Here is a 24885-nt window from a genome sequence, read left to right on the forward strand (position 1 = left end):
GGAATGGGACAGATCTGAGGGTCTCTGGCAGGAGGAGGGTCTCTGGGCCAGGGCCAAGGCAGTGGGGGCCGTTCCCTCACTGTTTCCAGGATGGCTTTGCGGGCCGCACGAAACCACTTTGCGGGCCGGATCTGGCCCCCGGGCCTTGTGTTTGACATGTCTGCAGTAGTAGTTCTCTGCAGTTAAACTGTGCCTCTCTATGTACAGTGTTTGAGAGATAGTTAAACATTAACCCCAAAGAGTGGCATGAGATAAATCTACTTAAATGGGTAGTGAAAATTATTTTGTTGCAAGCAATACAACTCAGTGGTGATCAGAACCATAAAAGCCCTCTTGAATATTGCATTCTTCTATACCAGGGGTCTTCAAACATGGCCCTTTTATGACTTGTGGACTTCCAGAGTTCCTCAGCCAGGCACTCTGGCTAAGGAATTCTGGGAGTTGAAGTCCACAAGTCATAAAAGGACCAAGTTTGAAGATCCCTGCTCTATACTCTATATAGTAAATTTCTTATTTTTTGCTCTTCCACTTGTGGCTAAAAGAGAATGTAAGAGTATTGGCGTCCTAAAGCATTGGCATCCTAAAGCATCAGAAGTCTTATTGAGTGGTGTTTATTGTATAACTTCTTTCCCCACAAATTGTAATTTTAATATGCAGCAGCTCGACCTGCCAAGAATATTAATCTGTGAGCCAAAGACTGAAACTTGAGACAAGATTTTCTATACATAAATGAGTTCTTGATTGTGAATTGGCTAGAAGGAATACATGCAGTTCGGGGAAGGATATGAAACCAGGAACCAGTGATGTTCAACTTCCATCTAAACAAAGGTATTTTCTCAGCTGTTTGTTAACTAAGAAACTAAGGACAGCCACAAGATCATAATAGGCTGAATTTGCACAAGCTTCTTACGTCGTAAACCTATGGTTTGTAAGTTATGATAGCTGAATTCCGTGGTGCATTAGGCCAAAGTGAAACCAGCAATATTACAGCCTAATACGATGAGTGAATTCAGCCAGAATTCAGATCAGCCTTTTTCAACCTGGAAGTTTATATGGACTCGCCATGCTTCCTGAAGTTGATGGGAGTGAAGTCCCAAAAATATCTAAGCCTATGCATCAGGTTAGGGTAGGCTGCTATGTAAATAGACCCAGGCTAGATCTTGGTTAGTTTAGTTCAATAATATCAAGAAACACCTCATCCCGCTAAGGCCACATTTATATAGTTGCATTGTTATGTTCCCAGAAACCAGCAGAAAACCATGCCACTCTTATTTCTTGCTATCCCCAAAGCAACCCTTACTGTGTACTTGGGGCCAAGGGCGTGCTGCACATCTGTCCATACAGGTTTAAAGTGCAAATTCAAAGCCGTGGTGGTGGTAGTTCCCTGGGCTGAAATGCCACATGAAAAGGCACATTCAGTTGGCATGTACAGTGCTGTGGCAAAATGTCATATTTTTAAATGTTACTTCTATGTAGTAAAGCCTTGGTGGAGCAGTGGGCTAATGCCTCCTTAAGTAACACCAGCTGCCTGCAATTAGTGCAGGTTCGCATCCCACCAGGCTCAAGGTTGACTCAGCCTTCCATCCTTCCAAGGTAGGTAAAATGAGGACCCAGATTGTTGGGGGCAATTAAGCTGACTTTCTAATAATGCCGCTGGGGGGGGGGCGAAAGCCCTAATAAGCAGGCATATCCATAGAATGAAGGCTATTGCTAAGCACATTGATTTGTGCTTAGATTGTAAGCTGCCCTGAGTCTTCGGAGAAGGGCGGGATATTAATAATAATAATAATAATAATAATAATAATAATAATAATAATAATAATAATAATAATAATAATAATAATTTAATTTGTATACCGCCCTTCTCCCGAAGGACTCAGGGCGGTGAACAGGGCAATACATAATAAAAAACAGGATACAAAAATTAAAAAGTAATTAAACAACAATGCCTGTAATAAATTAGTACATATTAAAAGTTAAAACCAATTTATAAAACCCAACCCCATCCCATCAGACCAGGCCAGCTTGTTCAAAAAAGAAGGTTTTGAGATCGCGCCGGAAGGAGTGAAGGTCGGGGGCCATCCGGAGCTCGACCGGCAAGCGGTTCCACAGGTCTGGCACGCCCACAGAGAACGCTCTCCCCCTGGGGGCCACCAATCAACATTCTTTGATCGGAGGCACCCTGAGGAGGCCCTCTCTGTGGGAGCGCACTGGACGGAGGGAAGTTGACGCCGGCCGCAGGTGTTGCCGTAGGTAATCCGGACCCATGCCATGTAGGGCTTTGTAAGTCATCACTAACACTTTGAACCTCACCCGGAGAGCAACCGGCAGCCAATGCAGCTCGCGGAGCAAAGGTGTAACATGGGAGTATTGGGAAACCCCCAGGACAACTCGCGCGGCTGCATTCTGCACCAGTTGAAGTCTCCGAGTGGACTTCAAGGGCAGCCCCATGTAGAGAGCTTGGGATTAAAAAAAAAGAGCTTGGGATTAAAAAAAAAAGAACAACTTGACTTTTAGTTTGTTGCAGTCATTCTTGAATCTATGTATTAACTGATCTGATATAGTGATATAAAGACTGATATAATGACCACCAGCTGGCAGTAACGAAAGTAGGGCTTTTTTTAAAGTAACTTTTAGCCACTATGAAATGGAACAGTGATCAGCCAGTAGGGAAGAACCAGTGGAAAGCTAGCAATGGAGAAATGGATTGAACAGTGGAAGCTTCAAACCGTCTTAAGAACATAACATGAGAAGAGAAAGCCAGGAGCTTTCACCATTTTCCAGGGACACTGGAAAGGAATTCCCTGCCTAGAATAGACCTAGAATAGAAGTTTCACTTTTTCCTGCACTAATCAGGCTTAGGTTGGTCAGTTTTAAGGTTTTGCACTTTCTAGGTCAACCAGTTGCCCAACCTATGTAAAAAAATGGCTTGGAAGCTAGAGTTCCAGTCTCCGAAAAGGATTGAGGGATGAGGAAAGAAGTCTGGGCCCAGAATGCAAGGGATAACCCCAGAGAAAATGACTGGCACTAAAAGATTGCAGGGACAAAACACATTGTTTCACCCCATCTCTATAATGCACATTACCCCATCATAACTACATTGCTTGAAATGGGATATTAGAGAAAACGCCATTCCCAGAACTGAGCACATTCAGCTCTTCTCTGGCTGCCCTAGCTAGGGGAGAGTCCAGAGCAGACATGTCAAACACAAGGCCCGGGGGCCAGATCTGGCCCACGAAGTGGTTTCATGCGGCCCGCGAAGCCATCCTGGAAACAGTGAGGGAATGGCCCCCACTGCCTTGGCCCTGGCCCAGAGACCCTCCTCCTGCCAGAGACCCTCAGATTTGTCCCACTCCTGCCCAGGCCCCCATAGGCACCCTTGATGCCAACGATGTAGAGCTGGCCACGCCCACCCAGTAGGCCATATGCACTCTAGCCACGCCCACCCAGTAGGCCATGCCCACCCAGGCCACACCCACCCAGCCTCCTGAGGGCAATCGCAATGCTGATGCGGCCCTCAATGAAATTGAGTTTGACACCCCTGTTCTAGAGATAGGATGTAAGTAGAAATACATGTCCTTGGGATGTCCTCCTGCTGGGTGATTCGCCCTAGGATCTCTTTGTATCTCTTTGAAATTTTATTTCTGAATTGAAAGTAAGCACCACTTATTACATTTTATTTACATATAATTTTATTTACATATTTCTTTCTTTCTTGGAATCCAGAGGCTGCATTTTCAGTGCAACGCAGTAGAAATTTAAGAGAGTTAGAAAAGAGCTATGGCTGCAAAATAAACTTGCTACCGTTCCTCTGGGCAAGAGTCCCAGAGAATGAAGGATGGATTTTTAGATTGATAAAGACAGAGCAAAGTCTGGGGCAGCTGTGAATCTGTGCCCTTATTTGTGCAATATTTTCATCTGAAACTTTCCTTGACCTTGACTCTGCTTGTCAGATGTGCCAGTGATCTTCCTCTTGGCCATACTTTCTTGCTCTGCACTGCCATTTCAGTGGAGCTTTTCTATTGTGGGGCGTAATATCACCCAAAGGGGCTTGACTTCCCCATTCTGCTAGTTAGTTGACATGGCATAATTTTTATGTCCTGTTTCTCAAAGTCAGTGGGTTGGTGTCCGAGTTCATACTTAAAAATAAACCATGGTTCACCTAAAGCAACCAAATCACTTTGAAGAGACAACATGGGTATGCAAACAATACAGCGGACACTGGGCTCCCAGGAAAGCATTAACAGCTTGTTGTGCAACCCTGGGTAAAAGCAGAACAGCAGCATATATACCTTTAGCCCAGGGGTCTTCAAGCGTGGCAACTTTAAGACTTTCGGACTTCAACTCCCAGAATTCCTCAACAAGCCTTGGCTGGCTGAGGAATTCTGGGAGTTGAAGTCCACAAGTCTTAAAGTTGTCAAGTTTGAAGACCCCTGCTTTAGCCTATTACATTTCTAAGACAAAACCAAAAAAAGGCAAACACAGTGTAAATTACAGCATGACTTTGTAATATTTTTAGGTAAACCCATCTAGATGGTCTGCTCATTACTTATCCTGTCTTACTAGGTCATTGTGGTAGCTATACTATCTTTGAGATACAGTCATGGAATATAAACAGTTTGTTTTCCTGGGCCACAGGTCCTTGACTGACGTGTCCTGTTGCCAGGGTCAGTTCAGCTTTCTGTGAGTGTTTTATTAAAACAACATTTTAAGTAGTGTACATGTATGGAGGACTCTCATAGGTTTAGTAATAAATGCATCCCACATGTGTGTGGACAGTTACCACAATGATTTATAAGTTTAAGGCTTAACCACCAGGATATATTTAATGTGATACCATAATCACAATTTACAGATAAAAAATGGATTTGCATATTTCTGCTGCACTATCTTGTATATCTTGGCATATATCTTGGCATAATGTCTGGATCCAAACTGTGTTGCTCTTTGGTAATTTTCCTTCTGCATTTTACAAACAATGTGCTCCAACCTTTGATGGAACAGAGCATTATTTTATCAATGAATGAACTCAAACAGTATTTTTTGTTCTTGGTTACTGGTAGGAGTGATTTTTCTTGTTTGCATTTAATGCACCATGGGTACCAATTTCAGATCAGTGAAAAATAGGATATCAATACTGAATGCTTCCCCCAACATGATAGTTTTCCATCTGTGAGGTATTACTCTTTGGGCAAGATGAAAGAGTATACTTGCTGGGTAATCACTTCTGGGAAAGAAAAATGGGCGACAGTTGATTTTTCTGATTTAAATTTGCCCTGCAAAGCCAATATTTGGCATAATTAAGGAAATGAGCTCTTCCCCCCCCCACTGTCAGATTGAGTGGTTCAGGTAACTTCCATAGGACCAATACAGGCTGGTTTTCAGCATGCTTGGTCAAAGGCAAGGTTTCTGTCTTGTGAGGAGGCTGCAGCTTGAAGAAGCAATTGCTAAAATTTGACTCTGGACTGTGTCACAATTCCAAAAAAGGGGAGATCTTTGGGGAGAGAGAAAAATTAGTGGTTTGAGAAATTAAATACATGATCAGTGCTTAACTGGAAAAAAATGTGTTTGCAAAAATATTACTCCAGGTGTTGCACAACTATATGTGATCCTGAAGGCTGCTTCACTCATTATATAACTTCTGTACATGAAGTGTTTCCAATATAAGCACAAATATACATATAGATTATGTGTGTTCTTTAACAACAGTGCTGTCAGGCCTTGTTCACATCACACACTTAATTGGATAATGGTGGGTGGGGATGGGAAATAAATATCTTGAATGAACATCTACCCCACAGTTATTAATTTTAATTGCAAATTGTCCTCAATGGCTTGCAAAGCCTCTCTAGGAATTCCTCCTCTGTTTGCATACATAAATCCCTCACAACAACATGAACAGCTGTGAAAAATGGCAAAATGGGGAGGATATGGGTAAATGCTCTATAAATCCATCAGCAATTGCATTAATCCCAATTAACCCTCTGTATTTTAAAACTAAGGGACGCGGTGGCTCAGTGGGTTAGGACGCTGAGCTTGTCAACCAGAAGGTCGGCAGTTTGGCGGGTCGAATCCCGAGTGCTGCGTAACAGAGTGAGTGCCTGTTACTTGTCCCAGCTTCTGCCAACCTAGCAGTTCGAAAGCACGTAAAAAGGCAAGTAGAAAAATAGGGACCACCACGGTGGGAAGGTAACAGCGTTCTGTGTGCCTTTGGCGTCTAGTCATGCCGGCCACATGACCACGGAGTCGTCCTCGGACAAGCGCTGGCTCTTCGGCTTTGAAACGGAGATGAGCACCGGCCCCTAGAGTCGGAAACGACTAGCACACATGTGCGGGGGAACCTTTACCTTTTTTACTATTTTAAAACTGCTAGATCAGGATAAATGGAATTGACAGCCCCTATGAGCACTTGGGGGATATAGAAAATGGCTCTCCCCTGGCCAAGTTAATCAGAGAAAACTGGATCAGCTGGACTGTGTGAATATAGCCACCATCATTGGAGAACAAAAAGGGTGGAAGTGCTTTTCCCGTTTCAGACTTTGGAAAGGTACTTGAATTGTTTAAGGTACTTCCCGGACTTGAATTAATAGCTAAGGCTTTTAATGGGTTTTCATGGGAACTGCAGCCAGTTACAAAGTACCAATTTACCTGCACATGACCTGTCATCATTTCTTGTCCTCTTCCATTGGCCAACATTTTTATTTGATGGGACCCATTTGGGCTCCAGAGAAATTCTGGGAAATAAAGGAGATGCTGAAGGCTGGCCCTTACGTTTATTTGAAGCATGTCATCTTCTGAGTTTTATAATTAAATTACCTTTAATACATGTAATAAGCTGTATGTGAGAAAGAGCCCAGAGAGTTGTCACTGACCTTCTCACACTGATTTGATATAATGTAAATCGGTCAATTGACCAATTGATCAAAAAGATGCAAACTGACTTTTCCTGTGTACGTTTACACAGTGGTCTCCATAGATGTAAGATCTTGACCCTGGCTGAAACTGGAATCTTGTTCAAACCAGCTGAGCTGAGAACATGGTTTGGTTTTGGGCTAGTGTGTTCCAAGGCTATATAGGCAGTTGTAGCTGATTCAACAAAAGAAAATTAAGGCCATGGCTTAGCACCATGACCAGGTCTGTCTGCAGGGCTACATGCAGAGGCACCCAGTACAAACCATGATACTGTCATTTTCATCATAAACATCTCTTCTTCCCTTCTTGCAAAAACTGTAGAATTTTTGTACATTATAATCTCTTTTGACGTTTTGACTCTTCAGCTGTACATTTCTACTGGATTATTTCTGATATACAGTACATCCTAACAGGCAATGAATTTTATTGTGATTTCATCAGCTGTTTTACTTAATGAACTTTAAATGAAATTTGAATGCAATGAATTATTTAATTTTAGTCAGAATTATAGTTCTAGCATGTCTTATACAGATTCTTGACTGTATTTATTGAAAAAAGATTTTTAGCAATGTTTTTATGAACATCACTATATTTAACAGTGGAATACATATTAATTTATGACAAATAACAGGAGAGGAAAAAAGGTCCAGGAGGGAATGCAATTAAAGGAAAACAATAAAATAGGCATACATAATGAACAGTTATAGTCATGTTGACTGAGCAGGGGTGGCAATAACTCGATTGATTCCAATCATGTGAAAGATTTTGAATTCTCCAAAAAATTTCCATTAGGTAAGATGTCAGAAAAGGAAAAAAGGAAAAGCAGAGCACAAGAGAGAAGTAAGAAGCTCCCCAGAGCCAAATGTTTAAATCACGAAACCTTCAACTCAGCATCAACCTGAACATGAAATATCTAATTAGTGCTGCAGGTTGTTAACTTCAGGTCATACCTAATCTCCAGGGAGAGAAAATTTTGAAAGCACAAAGCCAGTAGCAATTCTGCGAATATCAGGTTTGCAACCCTTTAGATGACCACTAGGTGGGTCAGTTTTACAGTTCTGATGTGGTAAACCTAATAATATATAAAATGATTTTCCTCATCAAGTAGAACACATCCCATTTCTTTGCCATTTTTATTGATGAAGAGTTCTAGAAAATCTGAAAGCCTACACAGTCTTGTAGGCTTGTATAAGCACCTCACCTAATAGATCAACTATCTCCCATATTTTTATTCTAAAATTCAAAAATCAGAAGGTAATAACTTTATTAGATTTTTTTAAATGTCACACAGTCTTGTATGACATTTTTAAAAAATCTAATAAAGTTATTACCTTCTGTTTTTTTGAATTTTAGAATAAAAACACGGGAGAGAGATGATCTATTAGGTGAGGTGCTTATACAAGTAATGGTACATACAGGGCTGGTAAATTTAATTTCCTTGATTCAATACTAAAATTTCCACAGCATTTTTTTATTCTTGTCCTGGGTACTGAAATCTTAGAACCCTGAAGAGGAGCAGACTGGGGACAGCTGACCTAATCAGTGAATGGATTTATTCAGCAAATCACGGGTAGAAATTATGCTGAATGTGATAAACCTAGCTGTATCTGCAAAAACAACAACAACAATAACAAACACACACAAAACCAATGGTGATTTTTTGACTTTGTCTATGAATTCCAAGATGCGGGAGCACGATGTTTAAGTGATTGGGATTTTCTAATCAAAGGGATCAGTTTTCCAAAGCTTTATCAGATATTGAAATATTAATATTGTTTGATTTCAATTGAATCAAGTTGACAAACTGAATCTGAAACAAATTCTCACTTTAGTGCAGTCCAAAGTTCTTACCCTGCGTGACTTCTGCTATATTAAGGAGTTGTGCCTGATAGAGCGCCCTGGTCAAAAACAACTTGAATTAAATACAAAATGCAGACTGACCAGGAATACTGAAAGCAGTTGTCTGGAACAGTGCATATTCCTGTTGTTAATCCGGTACATTTTAAAGAGAAAACAACAAGTGGTGGTCACAGGATATTACTTGCAGAAAAAAATGTTTATTTAAGAACCCTATAAGAAAAATAGAGTGACTCATTCATTTTTTTGCAGGGTAACTGTTTCAGCAGTGTGGTCAAAAAGAAAAAAGAAATGTGCTTCATTTCTATTCTTCTTGGGAAGGAAGAATTTATAAGAATGGGGATGGGATGAAGACTTGAATCACTGGGAGAGGTCAAGTCCACTGAATGCAGAATAACATTCCCATCAGAAAAGGAGCTGGAATTGAATAGGTTCAATTGATGTAATTTAATGAAAAGCAGGGAACAATTACTCTTCTCCGTAGTGAACAGGATTGCTCTACTACAGGGGTGTCAAACTCAATTTCACTGAGGGCCGCATGAGCATTGCGGTTGCCCTCAGGGGGCCGGGTGGGTATGGCCAGGGTGGGCGTGGCTAGAGTGCGTATGGCCTACTGGGTGGGCATGGCCAACTCTACATCGTTCACATCAAGGGTGCCTATGGGGGCCTGGGCAGGAGTGGGACAGATCTGAGGGTCTCTGGCAGAAGGAGGGTCTCTGGGCCAGGGCCAAGGCAGTGGGGGCTGTTCCCTCACTGTTTCCAGGATGGCTTTGCAGGCTGCATGAAACCACTTCGCAGGCCGGATCTGGCCCCTGGGCCTTGTGTTTGATATGTCTGCTCTACTACATCTACTTTTCTTTTTTTATATATATTTTATTAATTTCAAGTTTTACAATCATAAGTACTTAATAAACAATTTGGCGTCAGGTTTCCCTTATCATCCAGTGGTACATACTAACTTTCGCTTAAAATATCCAATACTACACCATCATTTCCCTGGTCCTATCTTCTTCCAATAATAATCATTTTTCCATACTATGTAAGTATAATTCTTACTGCTATTAATACCTATATACAGTCAAATATAAACATCTTCATCACATGATTCTAATATTATACATAGTGTCAATAATATCAGTTTATAATATCTTCTCTAGGCAAAACATATCTCAAATATATTTACAAAGTTTCCTTATTCAATCCGTATCCTGTTTTTTTCTTTTTTTCAATTTTAATTTCCCATCAATATTCAAAATAACTTTTATCAATTATCATTTTTCTCATAATTAATTACATTTGGGTAACTAAAAGCTTCCCTTATACCAACCCTCTTAGTATTTTCATATTTCCCATCTTATAGAAAATTATGTTATTCTAGTTACAAATCACATTTTTCTAATTCACTATGGTCCTTTTATTTCTAACAATTGTCTATTCTTTTAATCACATTCAAACATCCACTAGATGGTATAATACTTCATCTAATTAGTTAGGACCTCTATTTTCTTCAGTCTTACTCTAGCTTTCTTCCTTTGCCAAATAACTTTGCAAGTCACCATTTAGGTCACCAAGTATTTCTTCCTTTGTTTCTGCATATATTATTTGGAATAAAAAAGACAATTTAGTCCATTTATATTCATTAAACAGCCTCCATTTTCTTTCTCCTTCAGTTTCTCTTTCAGTTTTTTGTTCCCCAGTTTTCAGCATTTCTCATAAAAGCTCTGTCATCCATTCTTTCAATTCTTCTTCCTTGTCTTCAAATATGTTCTGAAGTTTTGAAAATTAAAATGTCTTTCCCATTTCTGGTGTTGTATCTGGGTCTTCCAAATTTTTATTTATCTGTGTCTGTCTTTAGGTTTCTTCTTTTGAATCCTCTGTCTTTATATCAATTTTCTCTATTTTTTCTTCTAATTTCTGAGTTGCTACCAGTAGTTCATTCTTTATGGTCATTTTCTGAACGTTTTTTGCTTGAAAGTTTAAGTTGGAGAATTGCTCATTTATGTTTTTTAAATTATTTTTAGTCTCCTCATAATTGAAAACAATTGTCTGTTGAATTGATTTCAACATGGAAAGAATTTCTTTCTGAAGTCCATTTACATTTTCTTGTTGATTATCCATGTTTCTTCCAAAGAGAAATAGACCAGAAGAAACTTTCCCACTGTTTCTTAACATTTCTTGATAATTCTTGAAACTAAAAGTCAGTCAATATTTGTAATCTAGGCTGGCCAATTCAGAATGGTTTATTGTCTCCTTCATACAGATAAAACAGCTCAAAGATTTTTTTTCCTTTTTCCCAGCTGCAGTCTGCAAAAGTGAAAGTTTCCAGGAACAATAAAGAGTCTTATCTATATCCAGGCTTCGTGCCAAATTTTCTTTAAGCATAATAAATTGTAATGCCAAGGTTCACCACTAGATGTTGTTAATACCAATCTTCCAGCTTTTAAGTCCAAACTTATTTCACTAACTTTCCAAATATCTTTTCAAAAAGAAAGTATTAAAAATACTTTTAGTCCCCAAATTTGTCAAAGCTATGTCTCTATATTAAATCCAATTTAATCTTGTAGTTTTCTCTAATTTCCCCCCAAAGAGAGTTATTTGCCACTTCTCTTTTCTATCATCTGGGGGTATTCTTTGCTTTGGGAATCCTTTTTTCCAGGAAGAAGTTTTAAAATTATAAAGAGAGGATTACGTTCTCACCCAGTTCCATCCACGTTGTTCAGAGGTTGCTAATTAGTGCTTATCTTGGGTTGTTGGTGGCTTCTGGCTGGCCACATAAATGCGGCCGGTCTTTCTTTTCCTGGTTTGAAGGGCTTCCTCAGGGCCACCACCTCTCCGCAATCAACGAGGGTCCCCTTCTTCTTTGTCTCCTCTCCGGGGTGACTTTAGACCCTTTTTAGGATCCCCAGCAGAGCGAAATCGGATGTGGAAAACGGAGCCCTGTTTTCCTGCGCCCGTAATGCCATGATGTGTAACCCGGAAGTATACATCCACTTTTCTTCTCCGATATGTCCGCTGTCCCTCTTAGCTAGCTACTTCTTGGCAGTCCCCCCCTGCCCCCATGATTCCACCTTTGATCAATCTTTCTCCATGTTTCAGGTTGACTGGCAAGCAATTCATACTTTTTCTCCACAGCCTCAGCATCCTGTACTAATGACAGAACTCACAAAACATGGCTTGCAAAGCCAGCCATACTCACTTTCCTTTTTTTAGTATTCTGCAATAATGTTCACTTTTGCCAAATTACTGGTTTTTTTAAATATTTCTGCAAAAAGGGAGAAAGCAGAGCTTACAAAACAGAAAATTAAAAAGGAAAAAAATAAACAAACCCAGTGGAATGCTATCTTCAGGGTGAAGAAAATGCAGAGAGAAGTCAGCTGAAGCTGGTATAAAATAGAAACTGTTTAATTTCATCTTTTGCCCACGCACAGGGAAAAGTAGGCTATTTGGAAAACCAACCTTTGTACAGTTTTGATCAGGCATGTCAAACTTGCGATGTCATATGACGTCATGCGATGTATTGGGACTTTTTCCCCATTGCCATCAATGGGGTGGGCGCGGTTTCGGCATGACGCATCTGGCCTGCAGGCCGGCAATCTGACATGCCTGGTTTAGATGGTATTCTGATATTCTGATATAGCTCTATAGATCAAGCGCTAGATTAGTTTTGGAGTCACTGGTGAGGCAATGATTCTAGCAGTTTGCTTTGTGATGATTGACATGTTATGCCCCAGAGACATGATCATAGATTTTGGTGATTTTATTTACTCTAAGTACTTATTGATATGATCCACTATTTTTTCATCACATGCAGTTGAATGCATGAAATGATCTGCTGCTTAAAGTCTGGTGTATGTAAATGGTATTCATATTTACCTGAACATGTAAGGAATTATTTCTACGGTGCAGGCATCCTAAGATATCATGATGGGCCAAAGTTAAGGCTTCTCTAGTTCTGCCTGAGTGAATCTTATTCTTTCAATTACAAGATCTGGTATTAAGTCATAGCTTTTTTTGTTTGGTTTTTAAACTAAATACAGGCTATTCCGAACCCATTATAAACAATTTAGTGATACAAACAGATCACTAAAATGGAAAAATGGACTATACTGTAAGTATGCTTTGACATATGAACTGACAAGCTTATGAATCAGGAATACTGTAAACCATTTGCACTGTTAGGTCCTCCTGAGCCTTCAGAGTTTCAAAGCCCAGTGAAGCGCTTTTGTACAAGGAATCTCATTAATAGTTCCAGCTACCATGTGGAGTTTCACATTTAAGGACCACGCTGCTTATCTCTTACAAGTTCCCAATAACTGTCACCGGGAAGTGATTGTCCACATTTTATTAAGTTCAAATTCCTAATCTGAAACTAGCAGTATAAAGATTTTGGAAACCTTGTGGACTGATCACTGAGGTGCCCCCAAAGATTATGCAGGAGATTGAAATAGAAGGCTCCAGGGCACGAAACTAAGAGTGAATATTGTCCAAAGACATAATGCTACTAATGGGGGAAAAAATGTTGGAGCATAACTGAGTTTGTTGTAACGGCAGGCATATCCCCCTACTGGCACATAGCGCAAAAATGCTATAGTACAAGCTGAAATGAAACATGAAAAATTGTGTCCAAATTCAAGGTGGGAAGAATGCTGCTTTATATGGGTGTTGCTGCATATTCTGACCTGTGTGTTTCTGCTTGATCTTACAGGAGTTGTACTATGTTCAGGCAAGATATCGCTTGAGCAAGACACCTTTTGGAGAGACAGAGCCACAGCTATCCCAAGAAGTGAGAGGCAGGTCCTCCCTTTGGGCTAGTGAGAAGGGCCAACTGAAGAGAGCCACCTCAACTGCCGGCTTCACGTCCCTCTCCTTTGGTTTGAGCTGAGTTTGGGTGATATCCACCTTTGCCACTCTCATGAGCAGAATGGAGTCTAAAGAAAGCGCCCGAAGTGGAAACAAGACTGACAGCAAGACGTCTAGCTCAGCAAAGCCTGAGAAACCTCACCCTGGGCCGGCGGCAAGTGCTGATAAGAAAGAAGCCCCTAAGGAACAGCCCGCTCCTGCTGCCACCACCCCTGCAAAGAAGGGGGCCACAGCACCCAGCGAGGCAGCCATGCTGAATGACCACAGCAACCTGAAGCCTGCCACAGTGCCAGCAGCTGAGGGGCCTGAAGCAAGTGCCCATCCCGCTAACTCCGAGCATCAAGAGAACAGTGCAGAGGAGTCGCCAGGGAGCAGCGTGTTTGAGAACATCAAGCCCCTGCTCATCTGTGGAGGGGCAGCAGTAGCTGCCATAGCTGTGATCATAGGAGTAGCCATTCTAGCTCGGAAAAAATAGGGAACCTAAGGAATGCAGGGAACAGAATTTCCCCGGAGTTGTGTACTGTTCCTTTTGACATCAGTGCATGCAATCACTTCTATACATACTTATAAATATGCAGTATATAGCAAGAGAGACGTAGGTAGGTCTTGCTCAAGGTTAGTATACCAGGGTCCTGGAAAAAAAAAAAGAATAGATTTCCCCCCCCCCCCCGGTCAATAGATGCTATTTTGTGTTGTTGTTTTTTTCCATAGCTCCTCCCCATCCCACTTTTTGGTCAGCTTTTAAACTTGGTTCCATCATCATTTTCAGATTCCTTTGCTTTTACTTGTGCCATGGAACAGCAGATGAAATAAACACTTTCTCTTCAAGAGGACCATCTAGAATCCTGTAGTCCAGCTCACTGAAATACTTTCAGAGGTGCCTAAAATGGCAGCATCTTCACTAATCTGAAGACCACGTGGTCCCGTCCAGTATTCATCTACTTTGGTTCATTGTCAGAGCACATCCAAGTATATTCTCACCTAAATTACAAAGTTCTCTTCAGAGTACAAGAAGCTATCAGAGTTCAAGAAGCAAACTTAGCTTACTGAGATCACTAACTGAAGCCCAGGAGGCAACATCTTGGCTTGCCATCTATCACACAGTGTCTACAAAGTACTAAATATAGTTTAGCCATTGATTGGAATAGCTTTGGAATATAGTAAAGTAGTCTTTCTCTACCATTTAAATGCATGTCAAATGCAACCCTGCATTGGCCAAGTACCTTTGTAGAATTTAGATACCTTTAAAAAAGTTTTTTTAAAAAAATAATAATCAGATATTGAAATCTATGTGATTTAAACTTTTGGGAAATTGAAAAGCTCATCTGTGCATAAGGATTTTGAAGTAATAGCGGAGCTTCTCCATATAAAGTTACATACCTGTTTGTGCTATAAATGGAAATCAAGAAAAACAATGAACACCAAAGGAATAGGCGTGTATATTTTCTGGAATTATGGATTTAAGAAAATTTGCATATGGAACAACTGCCCAAATGCAAGAATTTGAACCCAATGGATGATCTTCATTTCAACATTTTATAGCTTTAATTCAAGATATAGCAAAAGAATGATATAGCCTCATGTATTTCATTGGAAATTATGCAAAGAAACAACAAACACTGAGTCACAGGAGCCATTCCCTCCCCCCAATAACATTTGAACCAGGATGCTGAAGATTAGAGGAGATTTCCTGTTTTGAAATAGGCTTGTTGTGTTGATGGTCTTCTTGAAATGTTTAAAACCAGATTTGGGGGGTGGGGGGTGGGGACAGTTATTTGTCTTTGTTATATTTACTAAAGATATTTCCCTGACAGAAAGAATTTGGACACTGGAGCATTGGTTATAATGTAAGATGACTGAATGACCATCCCTCATGTAGTAGATTTTTTTTCCTGCTTGGACCCCACCAGTGTGAAACAGGTTTGTATGTGTGCATTAATTATACAACATACCCATACCAATGAGATCAGATTTAGTAAAAGATTAATGTTTGTTGTTGTGTGTGTGTGTGTGTGTGTGTGTATCATGTTTTCATCTCATCATGTTCAGAAACTAACCTCTATACTAGACTTTTTTTTGTATTTTTAGCCCCACTCACTTTAAAATTGCAAACTATAAATCCAGAAGTATAGTAAAATGATAGTAGTGCCTAGGCCAGTGTTTTTCAACCTTGGCAATTTTAAGATGTGTGGACTTCAATATGGCTGGCTGGGGAATTCTGGGATTTGGAGTCCATACATCTCAAGAGTTGCCAAAATTGAGAAACATTGGCCTAGGCTACAATCAATCATCTCTCTTGCATTTATGGCTGTGATCTCATAGGTTAGGTCTATAAGGGAATCATTCACTGGCACTCATTGTTTAATATCGTGATATCCCACTGTTCTGAATAATTTTTCAGAACTTTTTCCCCATCTGAAAACCTGTATTCTTGTGTATATGTGTACAAGCTTCTTTGAGAATATGTGTATATACATTATAATTTATGAAGCCTTTGTAAAGCTACAAAACCTGTATTCTTTGTAGAAAAACAGAATACAACCATTTATCTGCACACTTGCATTCACACAAAGTGTCTGTGTTTGTGCCACTTGCATTCCATTGTACAGTAGCCAAAACCAAGATTTCCTTTCAATAAACAAAGATACATTTAGCTAATTGATGAATGTATAATAATCCGTCTTGTGCTTCTAAGGAATCCCTCTGATTGATGGACAGTTGCTGGTACAAAAGAACTTTCTCTGCTTGCCTCTGATATGTGTTCCTAAACTATTCTGGAGCAATTGATAAGAGTCTGGAGCAGGAAAGGGATGGGTGAAGAAGGAAGAAGCTATTATGCCCGAGGAATGGCATCAACAGATATTCCCCAATATAATTTGGTGGTGTAATTGTGGATCTGTGTGATAACATGTTCAGGCTTATTTCAATCTTGAGGTTTAATGTAAACCTAGTGGTTGTGTATCATCTTTGCCCCTGCCCCAAACTGACCCTTAGGGAAATGATAGTGATGCAGAACTGGCCTAATTTGCTGCATGTGTTGCTGTATACCCCACAAATACATCTTTAGTCTATTTCACTGCAATAATAAACACAGCAAATGCTTCCTCATACTTGCTTTGAATAATGGACATCTGGCAAATATGTTCATTTGTGTAGACTAAGCTCAGTGAACTTGAGCTTTATGAAAATGTGCAATTTTCAGTAGAAAGGCTAGTTATGTTTCAGCTTGGTAAACAATATCATGTAAGCTTTTGAATGTGTGTCAACATTTGAGTTTGTTTCTTTTAAAGGTGAACAAATCAACATGCGCTGCATCCTAATTTGTGCAACCTCTCGTATGTCTTGTCTCCTTGCATAGCAGCTTTTGGTTGCTGCTTATTGGCACCAGGGAAATTGCTGCAAAGTTTGACATTGACATCTCTAATATTGGCTATACTTTGTGTAGTACAACAATCCCATTTAAGCATTTTTCTAGTTCCAAGGTTGTTGATACACCTCTATTATCATTAGTGATAAAGTAACAAAACACTTCCTTCAGAAGACTAGCCATCTTCAGCTGGGACCCTTGTATGTCTTGAATGAAGTCAAGATTGCTTCTATTGGTTTTTAAAGGATTCCCCCCCCCAGTTTCAATCTTTGACATACTTTGCCATACATATGGGCAAAATAGTATTGTTTCTGTTTATTGTTGCAGATCAGCTGGATTATTATACAACTCATCAACTAACTGTTTTTATACTTGGTATTTTTACTCTTTCCCTACCCAGCACCCCCCCCCCCAAGTTTATATATCGTATCAGCCCTCGTTCATTGTTTAGATTGAGAATGAATGGACCAAGGCAATTCTGTGAGCTTTATGGGTAAGAAAGGTCTAGAACTTTGGCTCTCAAGACTCAACTTTACACTGCTTTTTTAAATACAGTGCAGTCCTCAGAAAGTACATTCTAGAGTAAATTGCACTGACTTTTCAGTTATTTTTACAAAATAAGTGAGTGCACCTTTTTCTGTGGTTAGGAAATGATCAGCTAATATTAAATGTCTGCTCCAACTGGGTATTTCCTATATCAAATGGCATGTATTAGTATGAATGGAGCCGGAGCTAATGTTAAGACACAGAGGATGTGAAGAATAATTGGACACTGCTCCTTAGTAATCACAGATAATTTTGTTGCCAATATTGGAACTGCCATCCTTGCCCCCATCTTTAATTTTAATGTAATGGAATTGGGGGAACTGGCCTTGAGACAGTTTTCGAACACTGGTAGCTTCAGCAAATTTGTTAGCAAACTGCTGTGGTAGCAAAATGAGTCATGATATCGTTGTACAAGTGGTGCAGTAATGTGATGATATCACAATATCTGATGTTAGTAGCTAAGTCACAGCCTTTGTATTTGTGTGATGATGTCACAATGCATTTGTCATTCTCTCTTTCCACCCAATCTGCCTGCGGATGCCCACATATAGCCTGCTAATAAAGGAATACACATTTAACGTCAGTCTATCATGCATTATCAAAAAATCCCCATTCAGTAGGCCAGGCTTCCTACATGTGCTTATTAGGTAGGGAATACATGAGTTGTTCTCAATTTTTATTGAGATGATACAAAGTTTTCATTCTGCATATAAATTTAGAAAGACAGTTCCCTCACATTTCTTCTTTGTTGCTGTACAGCCCCTTAGTACAAAATATTAAGATATATTAGCAATCTCAATTTGGCTATAAACATGTATCACTAGAGTCAAGGAGATCAGCCCTTTATCAGCCTTGTATAGGACATTCAAGAGGGTTGCTTAATTAAACATACTGCAACTTATGCGTGAACTGAGCATTCAAGGTGACACAGCTATAACTGCAGCAACGCTTCAACGGCATCAGTAATTCATTCTGATAAAAAGTTTTTCTCAACATAATATTTTGCTTTTTTTTTTTGCTTGAAAGAAAGACTCAGATTTCACTATTCAGTACCAAAAATGAGTTAGGGGAGGCTACTCTATATGCTTTGCTGGTATTAGGTATTGCCCCCATACAGTCCCCAGAAATGGATAGTGTTTCTCTCTTTAGTGACTAAAACGTGAAAAACGAATGGGAAAACTAGCAAAAGGATAAGGAACTCCTCCTCATTCCAAAAAGCCACTTTTATTATATAAGATCTGGTTGGTTGTTTTAGATGTGTGAGGACAATAAAATGTAATGATAAGAACTGGTATCTAAAAACTGAAAGTGATTTAGTTTAGACAAATATATGTACAAGTGGGCAAACATTAAGACCAGGGGTCTTCAAACTTGGCCCTTTTATGACTTGTGGACTTCAACTCCCAGAATTCCTCAGCCAGCAAAGCTGGCTGAGGAATTCTGGGAGTTGAAGTCCACAAGTCATAAAAGGGCCAAGTTTGAAGACCCCTGATTAAGACTATGCTTCTATCCAAAGTCTTGGCTCTGTCTATCTTAAATTCTCCCATTCTCCTTATACCACTTCTTTTTTCTCCTGAACCATCTACTAAGATGCCCAGTGTACAAAGCCCACCTCACCTTCTCCATGTCACAGAATCTCCCATAGTCTGCCAAGCAGTCTTCAGTTTAGTTTGACTCCAACGTCATTTTAAATTGTACTCTAGGATGAATGGGGAAAAAAAGCATTGGCTGAGTAATCCCTTAAATTCTACTGTTTCTTAATACGAACATGGCCCAAAATATCTGGCGTATGAAAGATAGTTCTGTTATAAATGTCTGTTTCAATCTCAAAGCCATGCCTTGGTTATAAGGTGACAGCCACAGTTCCATCATTTTATCTCATTGTGCTGAATTGATGAGTGCTATTTGATGCAATTAAAACTGTCTAATCCGTTGCTAATTTTTCAATCATAGAAGTTTAAACCAGTTTCCCAAGCTACCAAAAATGCAAGGAGAATGCTCCTTTGGTGATACGCCCATATCCTTCTTCGTAAATGTATTTGAGGTGATCTCCCACCCCTTCATATTTCTTATGTCTTTTCCTATATTTATGGTTAAGGGAAGGCCCAAAGTAATCCGTGTAGATGGGAAATGCTAGTTGATTCAATCCGAATGTTTGCTATCTGCTTCTAGATTCATTTGAACAAAAGAACAAAATCATACAAAATGTACTCCACAGCAAAAATTGTTTCTAAAAGCAATGTAACATTACTAAAGAGTCTCCCCATTAATATGAGTAGCCTATAACATTAATTGATTATTTCCCTTACTTAACAGGCACACTTACATAAACAACATGAGATTCTCCATAGGTCCTGGGCTATAACCAACCCAGTTCCAAGATATAGTCCAACACAATTGGAAAGAACAAAGTTGGTAAATGCTAACTTAATATATGTTGGCCTATGCATAACAGAGATTAAGGTGTTTTCTTTTTTCATTTTGAAGTCAGCGGTTGCAGACTATCTTTTGTCAAAGCAAATGTGAAGTAACACCACTTTGAGTTAGAAAATAAATCTGAACCTTTTAAAAATCTTCTGATCTTGCCTATGCTTCTATGGACACTTTGTATGGGCTTTAGCTCAGCTCCTTAAAATGGCAAAGAATTTTTCCTTTCCCATATAGTATTCTCTTTTATTTGAATTTTAAAATGCGTATAAATGCAATAATGCAGGTAGAGTAGAACTATTAGACTGAAAATTAAAGTAGTTTAGCTTGTCCCATTTGTGACTACAGTGTTGTATGACACCCAACACTGTATCCTAGCATTCTCAAGGCTTTCCTACATAGCTGAATCTAGTCTTAGCTTTGAAAAATCATTGTGTGAATGGTGGGGTGGGTTGACTGGGAACATGTATGCTTTACATACCGTATGTTATTTGCATCAGAAGCTACATAGCCACTCCATTTTCTATGAAACTGTAAATGATTCCCAATATAACTGTAACTATTATCAGGATTGTGTGAAATAAACTATATATATCTATATAGATATACATGTATATTGTATAATTCCTACAGTTATCTTCATGTTTTATTTTCAGTATAATCCTTTAAAGAAAAAAAAAACTGTAATACATAGCTTATTAGGGTAAGTGTGTTTTCTGAACACAGACCAAGAATGATTTATCAATTAGGGTAGTAGCAGCAATCCTGATGGCCTTGTGATGAAGATGCTCGCCCCCCACTCAAAAGATTGAGAGTTCAATCTTAGGTAGTAGCAGATGTTTTTCTCCTAGGGCACAAAGAAAAAAAATATCTGCTGTGAACTCCACATGGCATCAGGAAGTGCACCTGGCCAGTAAATGCTCATCTCCATTCAGTCACCCCAACTCTTTCCTGAATTAAGGGATTATAGAGTCGTAAATTAGACAAATGCAAAATCAAAACTGGTATTTGTTTATAACATTTACCGGTAAATCCAATAGCAAACAGACCCTTAAGACAGGGAATTGAGGAAACAAAGTACAAAGTACTATATGAATAAAATATTCATATTGCCCCAGTTTAGGCTTGCATTACCTACACTTTATTTTTCCCTGATATAATTTCAGGAAATAACACAGGGATAATGATAGTAAAGAATAGTAGAAGTAGCTGAAGGGCTTGGAAATTATATAGAACCATATTTAAAACTATGCTGCTGGCAATACATTTCCAAAGTTTTTTTTAAATAACATAATCATAGCAGAGGAAATTTAAGTCATTTTAAGGCACTGTGTTGAGACTATGTTGCAGTTAGGGGAATACCTTTGAGATAATTTCAGGTATATGGCACTTCTATAAATTGTGTACCTCTATTTCTAGCTGGAAAGTAAAGTTTTCTTTACAAAATTGGTTAGCTTGGTAATAGGAATTCAGCCTTCACCCATAATCATTATCACTGATTTGTTGGCAGCTCACTTTGGAACAATTGATTCGAAGCACAGTTCTCCTGCTATGTATAAGAACCAATTTTTTTGGTGCTCTTGAATTTTCTCATAATGCTTAGAAAGTTTCATATGATATCACATCCAAGATATGGAAAAACTGGCCTCTCATAACAACCATGAAGGTGATATGGATTAAAGTACTGTAAATGGGATGAGCTCAAACTCAAAACATGTTTGGAATGAAACTGCATGGAGATTAGGAGGAGGTGAACATTTGTTGTTTTTCTCCATGGCAAACCAGATTTCAGTACAAATCCTAGAGATGGTCATAAGTGAGAAATCTGTGGAAAAACGAGTAGAATTATATGTTCACCTTTTGTTCTGTGTTACACTAGGTTAGTAAACCATAATATATATCCTTTCTTTTTGACTTTCTTTAACATGTGAATCCATTCTAAGATAAATAATGAATCTAGAAGTGTACAAAGACGGAAATATAGGCCTATGCTAAAGCATATTGTGATTCCTTGTTCATAGTTAATCTGGATAGCAATTGTGTGTCAACAGCTAAGTAACAAGCATTAAATCTGGATCTCAATTATGTCAACATAATATTGGTACAGTCTTTCTCTGAAAAGACCTACATGTACCTGTTTTTAAACACTGGAGATAATTTCTAGAAGGTTCAAGATAATCCTGATCTTCTAAAATATTTCAGGATGATAGTTCTAGGCCATGAGAAATATGTTCTTGGAAAATCAGACCCAAAGAAGAATGAAATTAGAATTGAGTTTCCCTTCTTAACTGAAGGTAAATTAAGTCAAATAATATTGCATAAAGGCCATGGCATTACTAGCAGCTATAAAACTTAAGTTTTTTTTCATAAGTATTTGTCTTTTTCCTTCTTGACTAAATTCCCATTTTTCCCCATTTTTTTTGAAAGGTGAATACCATAGCAAGTTATTTTTAAATTACATCTCTCTATGACAAATGCTGAATTAATCTGCAGTGCTTGAAAGAGAGCCTTCCATTTTACATTAAACAAAGTTTTGAGTGTGCATAATATATTGAAATTATGACCTTGCCCGGAAGAGCCAAAGAAGAGGGAGGGGCATAAAATGTATGACTGCAAATCCTTCAGAAGTGAAAAAAGATGTGACTACTATTACAACCATCAGATAAAAAAAATTTATAGCCAATATCTATATCAGACAACATGTATAACAGGCTTTTATAGCAAGATGATGATTTACCATAAAGTAACAAACAGTTTGTGAGAGAACTTTTAAAAAGCATCTCTTTTAGAATGATTAAAGCACATCTTTTTCCACTTCTGAAGGATTTGCAGTCATACAGTTTATGCAAATGAAAAGGAATCTACCCATAATAGCACCTAATGTATTTCCACTTACAAGAAAAGAACAACAAACAAAAAAATATAGAAAAATTCTTCTCCAAATCCTAAAAATAACCTGTGCTATCTATTGTGAAACCTGTCCTGGACAGTTAAAATAATTAAAAGTACAGTCCTAAAATAAATACTTAGAATTGAATAGATGAATGAACCTAATATTGTAAGCTTATACACGATTAGTATATCATATTGCACTTTTGCTATCTGTGCATAAAAATAATACATGTAAATCTGACAATTTAAATAAATGTACCTGAAGAGGGGGTATTGGTGTAGGACAGTTAAAACAAATTGCAATAAGAGTCACTTTGTTCACAAGTGATTAACACAAAAAATGGTCACCCTATCTTAAAATATGCCAGTTTAAGACATAGTTTGGCAACTAATAGTGTTGTGGTTGGAGAATTACATGATAGTTCTATGCAGGGTTGTTATTTTTACTCCAACCAAATGGCTTGGGACTTACTCCCATGTAAGTGTACATAGGCTGTGCTCAGAGATGAAAACACAAGCTGCATTTGTCTGAGTAGGAAAATATATCTTGCAGACATGCAGCAATTTTCCATTCCGCATAATTTAAAAAAAAGTATTTTAGGCTGAAAAAAAATGGAAAATCAGAATGTTTTTTAATCTTGTGTTTGCATGCCAGGTGCATGCATGCATGCTGCATGAGAAAAGCCAATGCATGGCAACAATAAAACTAAGCTATAATGAATAGGCCTTAATGAGTTTCAACAAGGAAATATCAGTTTGTAAAAATAAATTTTATATTATACCTAAGTCAATGAAAGAGGTGCTTCACAAATATATCCTGAAAACATGAAAAATCGGTGTCCTTTGGATGGCTCTCTTCAATAGTTTTCCCAGGTATTTTTGTTCCTGTATGTGCAACTGTATGCTAGGCTAAAGGGATGCAGTTGTGCATGGATGAACAGATGGCTTTTCAAAGCAAATGCCTTGCAGAGCTATTTCATTTAAGCCTTTCCTAGGGACAACCAAATTACAGGCATTTAATTTCTAAGAATCATATATACAGGAGAGAATTTGTAAATAGACTGTAAAAGACTTAAACACCCTGTTATCTCACATAATCTAAATACCTTCCTCTTGTTCCTTTAAAACAGACATGTCAAACACAAGGCCCGGGGGCCGGATCACAGTGTTCATGTTCTTGAAAAACAGAGATGAAGCTAGCTCATAAAAGATACCCTGGCAGTCAAAACTTTTGCCCTGATAGTGTCAAACCCAGGAGAGGCCCTCAAGACACAGACTTTTTTCTTTAGGCACAAAAATATCCACCCATAGTTGCTCAGACATCTCAATTCAGATAAGCAATTTTTCCCACCCTGGCCAGTTGATCTGATTAGTTAATCAAGTCCTTCCTTAATTTATTGATCTTTTGAGGATAATCTGAAAAGACAGCAGGATTTTTTCACCAACTGTTTCAGACATGCACTGAACTCCATGCATGATACATGCTCTCTGGGATCTATCCAGATTTCTGCTGCAGGTTTTGGTATACTGTTCTGGGGGTGTGGGGGGGAGAGAAATAGGGGATCTCAATCCTGTATAATATTCTGCTTATAAACTGATTGTGCCATTCAAACTATATAGAGCAGACATGTCAAACACAAGGCCCGGGGGCCGGATCCGGCCCACAAAGTGGTTTCATGTGGCCGGTGAAGCCATCCTGGAAACAGTGAGGGAACGGCCCCCACTGCCTTGGCCCTGGCCCAGAAACCCTCCTTCTGCCAGAGACCCTCAGATCTGTCCCACTCCTGCCCAGGCCCCCATAGGCACCCTTGATGCCAACGATGTAGAGCTGGCCATGCCCACCCAGTAGGCCATACGCACTCTAGCCACGCCCACCCACTAGGCCACACCCACCCTGGCCAACCCCAATGCTGATGCGGCCCTCAATGAAATTGAGTTTGACACCCCTGCTTTAAAAGGAATGGTAAAGTTTTTAGGACAGGGATTGTTCTCTTCTTTGAAACGCTGTTTCTTTTCTAAAGGGA

At 39.0% G+C, this 24885-nt stretch overlaps 1 protein-coding gene across 1 annotated transcript; it reads left to right on the forward strand.

Annotated features, from left to right (window-relative positions):
• Positions 1 to 766: 766 nt before the first annotated feature.
• CEND1 (cell cycle exit and neuronal differentiation 1) lies at positions 767 to 14104 on the forward strand (the record flags this gene model as incomplete). Its single annotated transcript, XM_083349661.1, has 2 exons — positions 767 to 828; positions 13475 to 14104. Exon 2 carries the CDS (start codon positions 13682 to 13684, stop codon positions 14102 to 14104), a length of 423 nt encoding a protein of 140 aa, XP_083205787.1. The 5' UTR covers positions 767 to 828; positions 13475 to 13681.
• Positions 14105 to 24885: the final 10781 nt, after the last annotated feature.

Source organism: Vipera ursinii (assembly GCF_947247035.1).
Source record: "Vipera ursinii genome assembly, chromosome: 1".
Classification (NCBI taxonomy): domain Eukaryota; kingdom Metazoa; phylum Chordata; class Lepidosauria; order Squamata; family Viperidae; genus Vipera; species Vipera ursinii.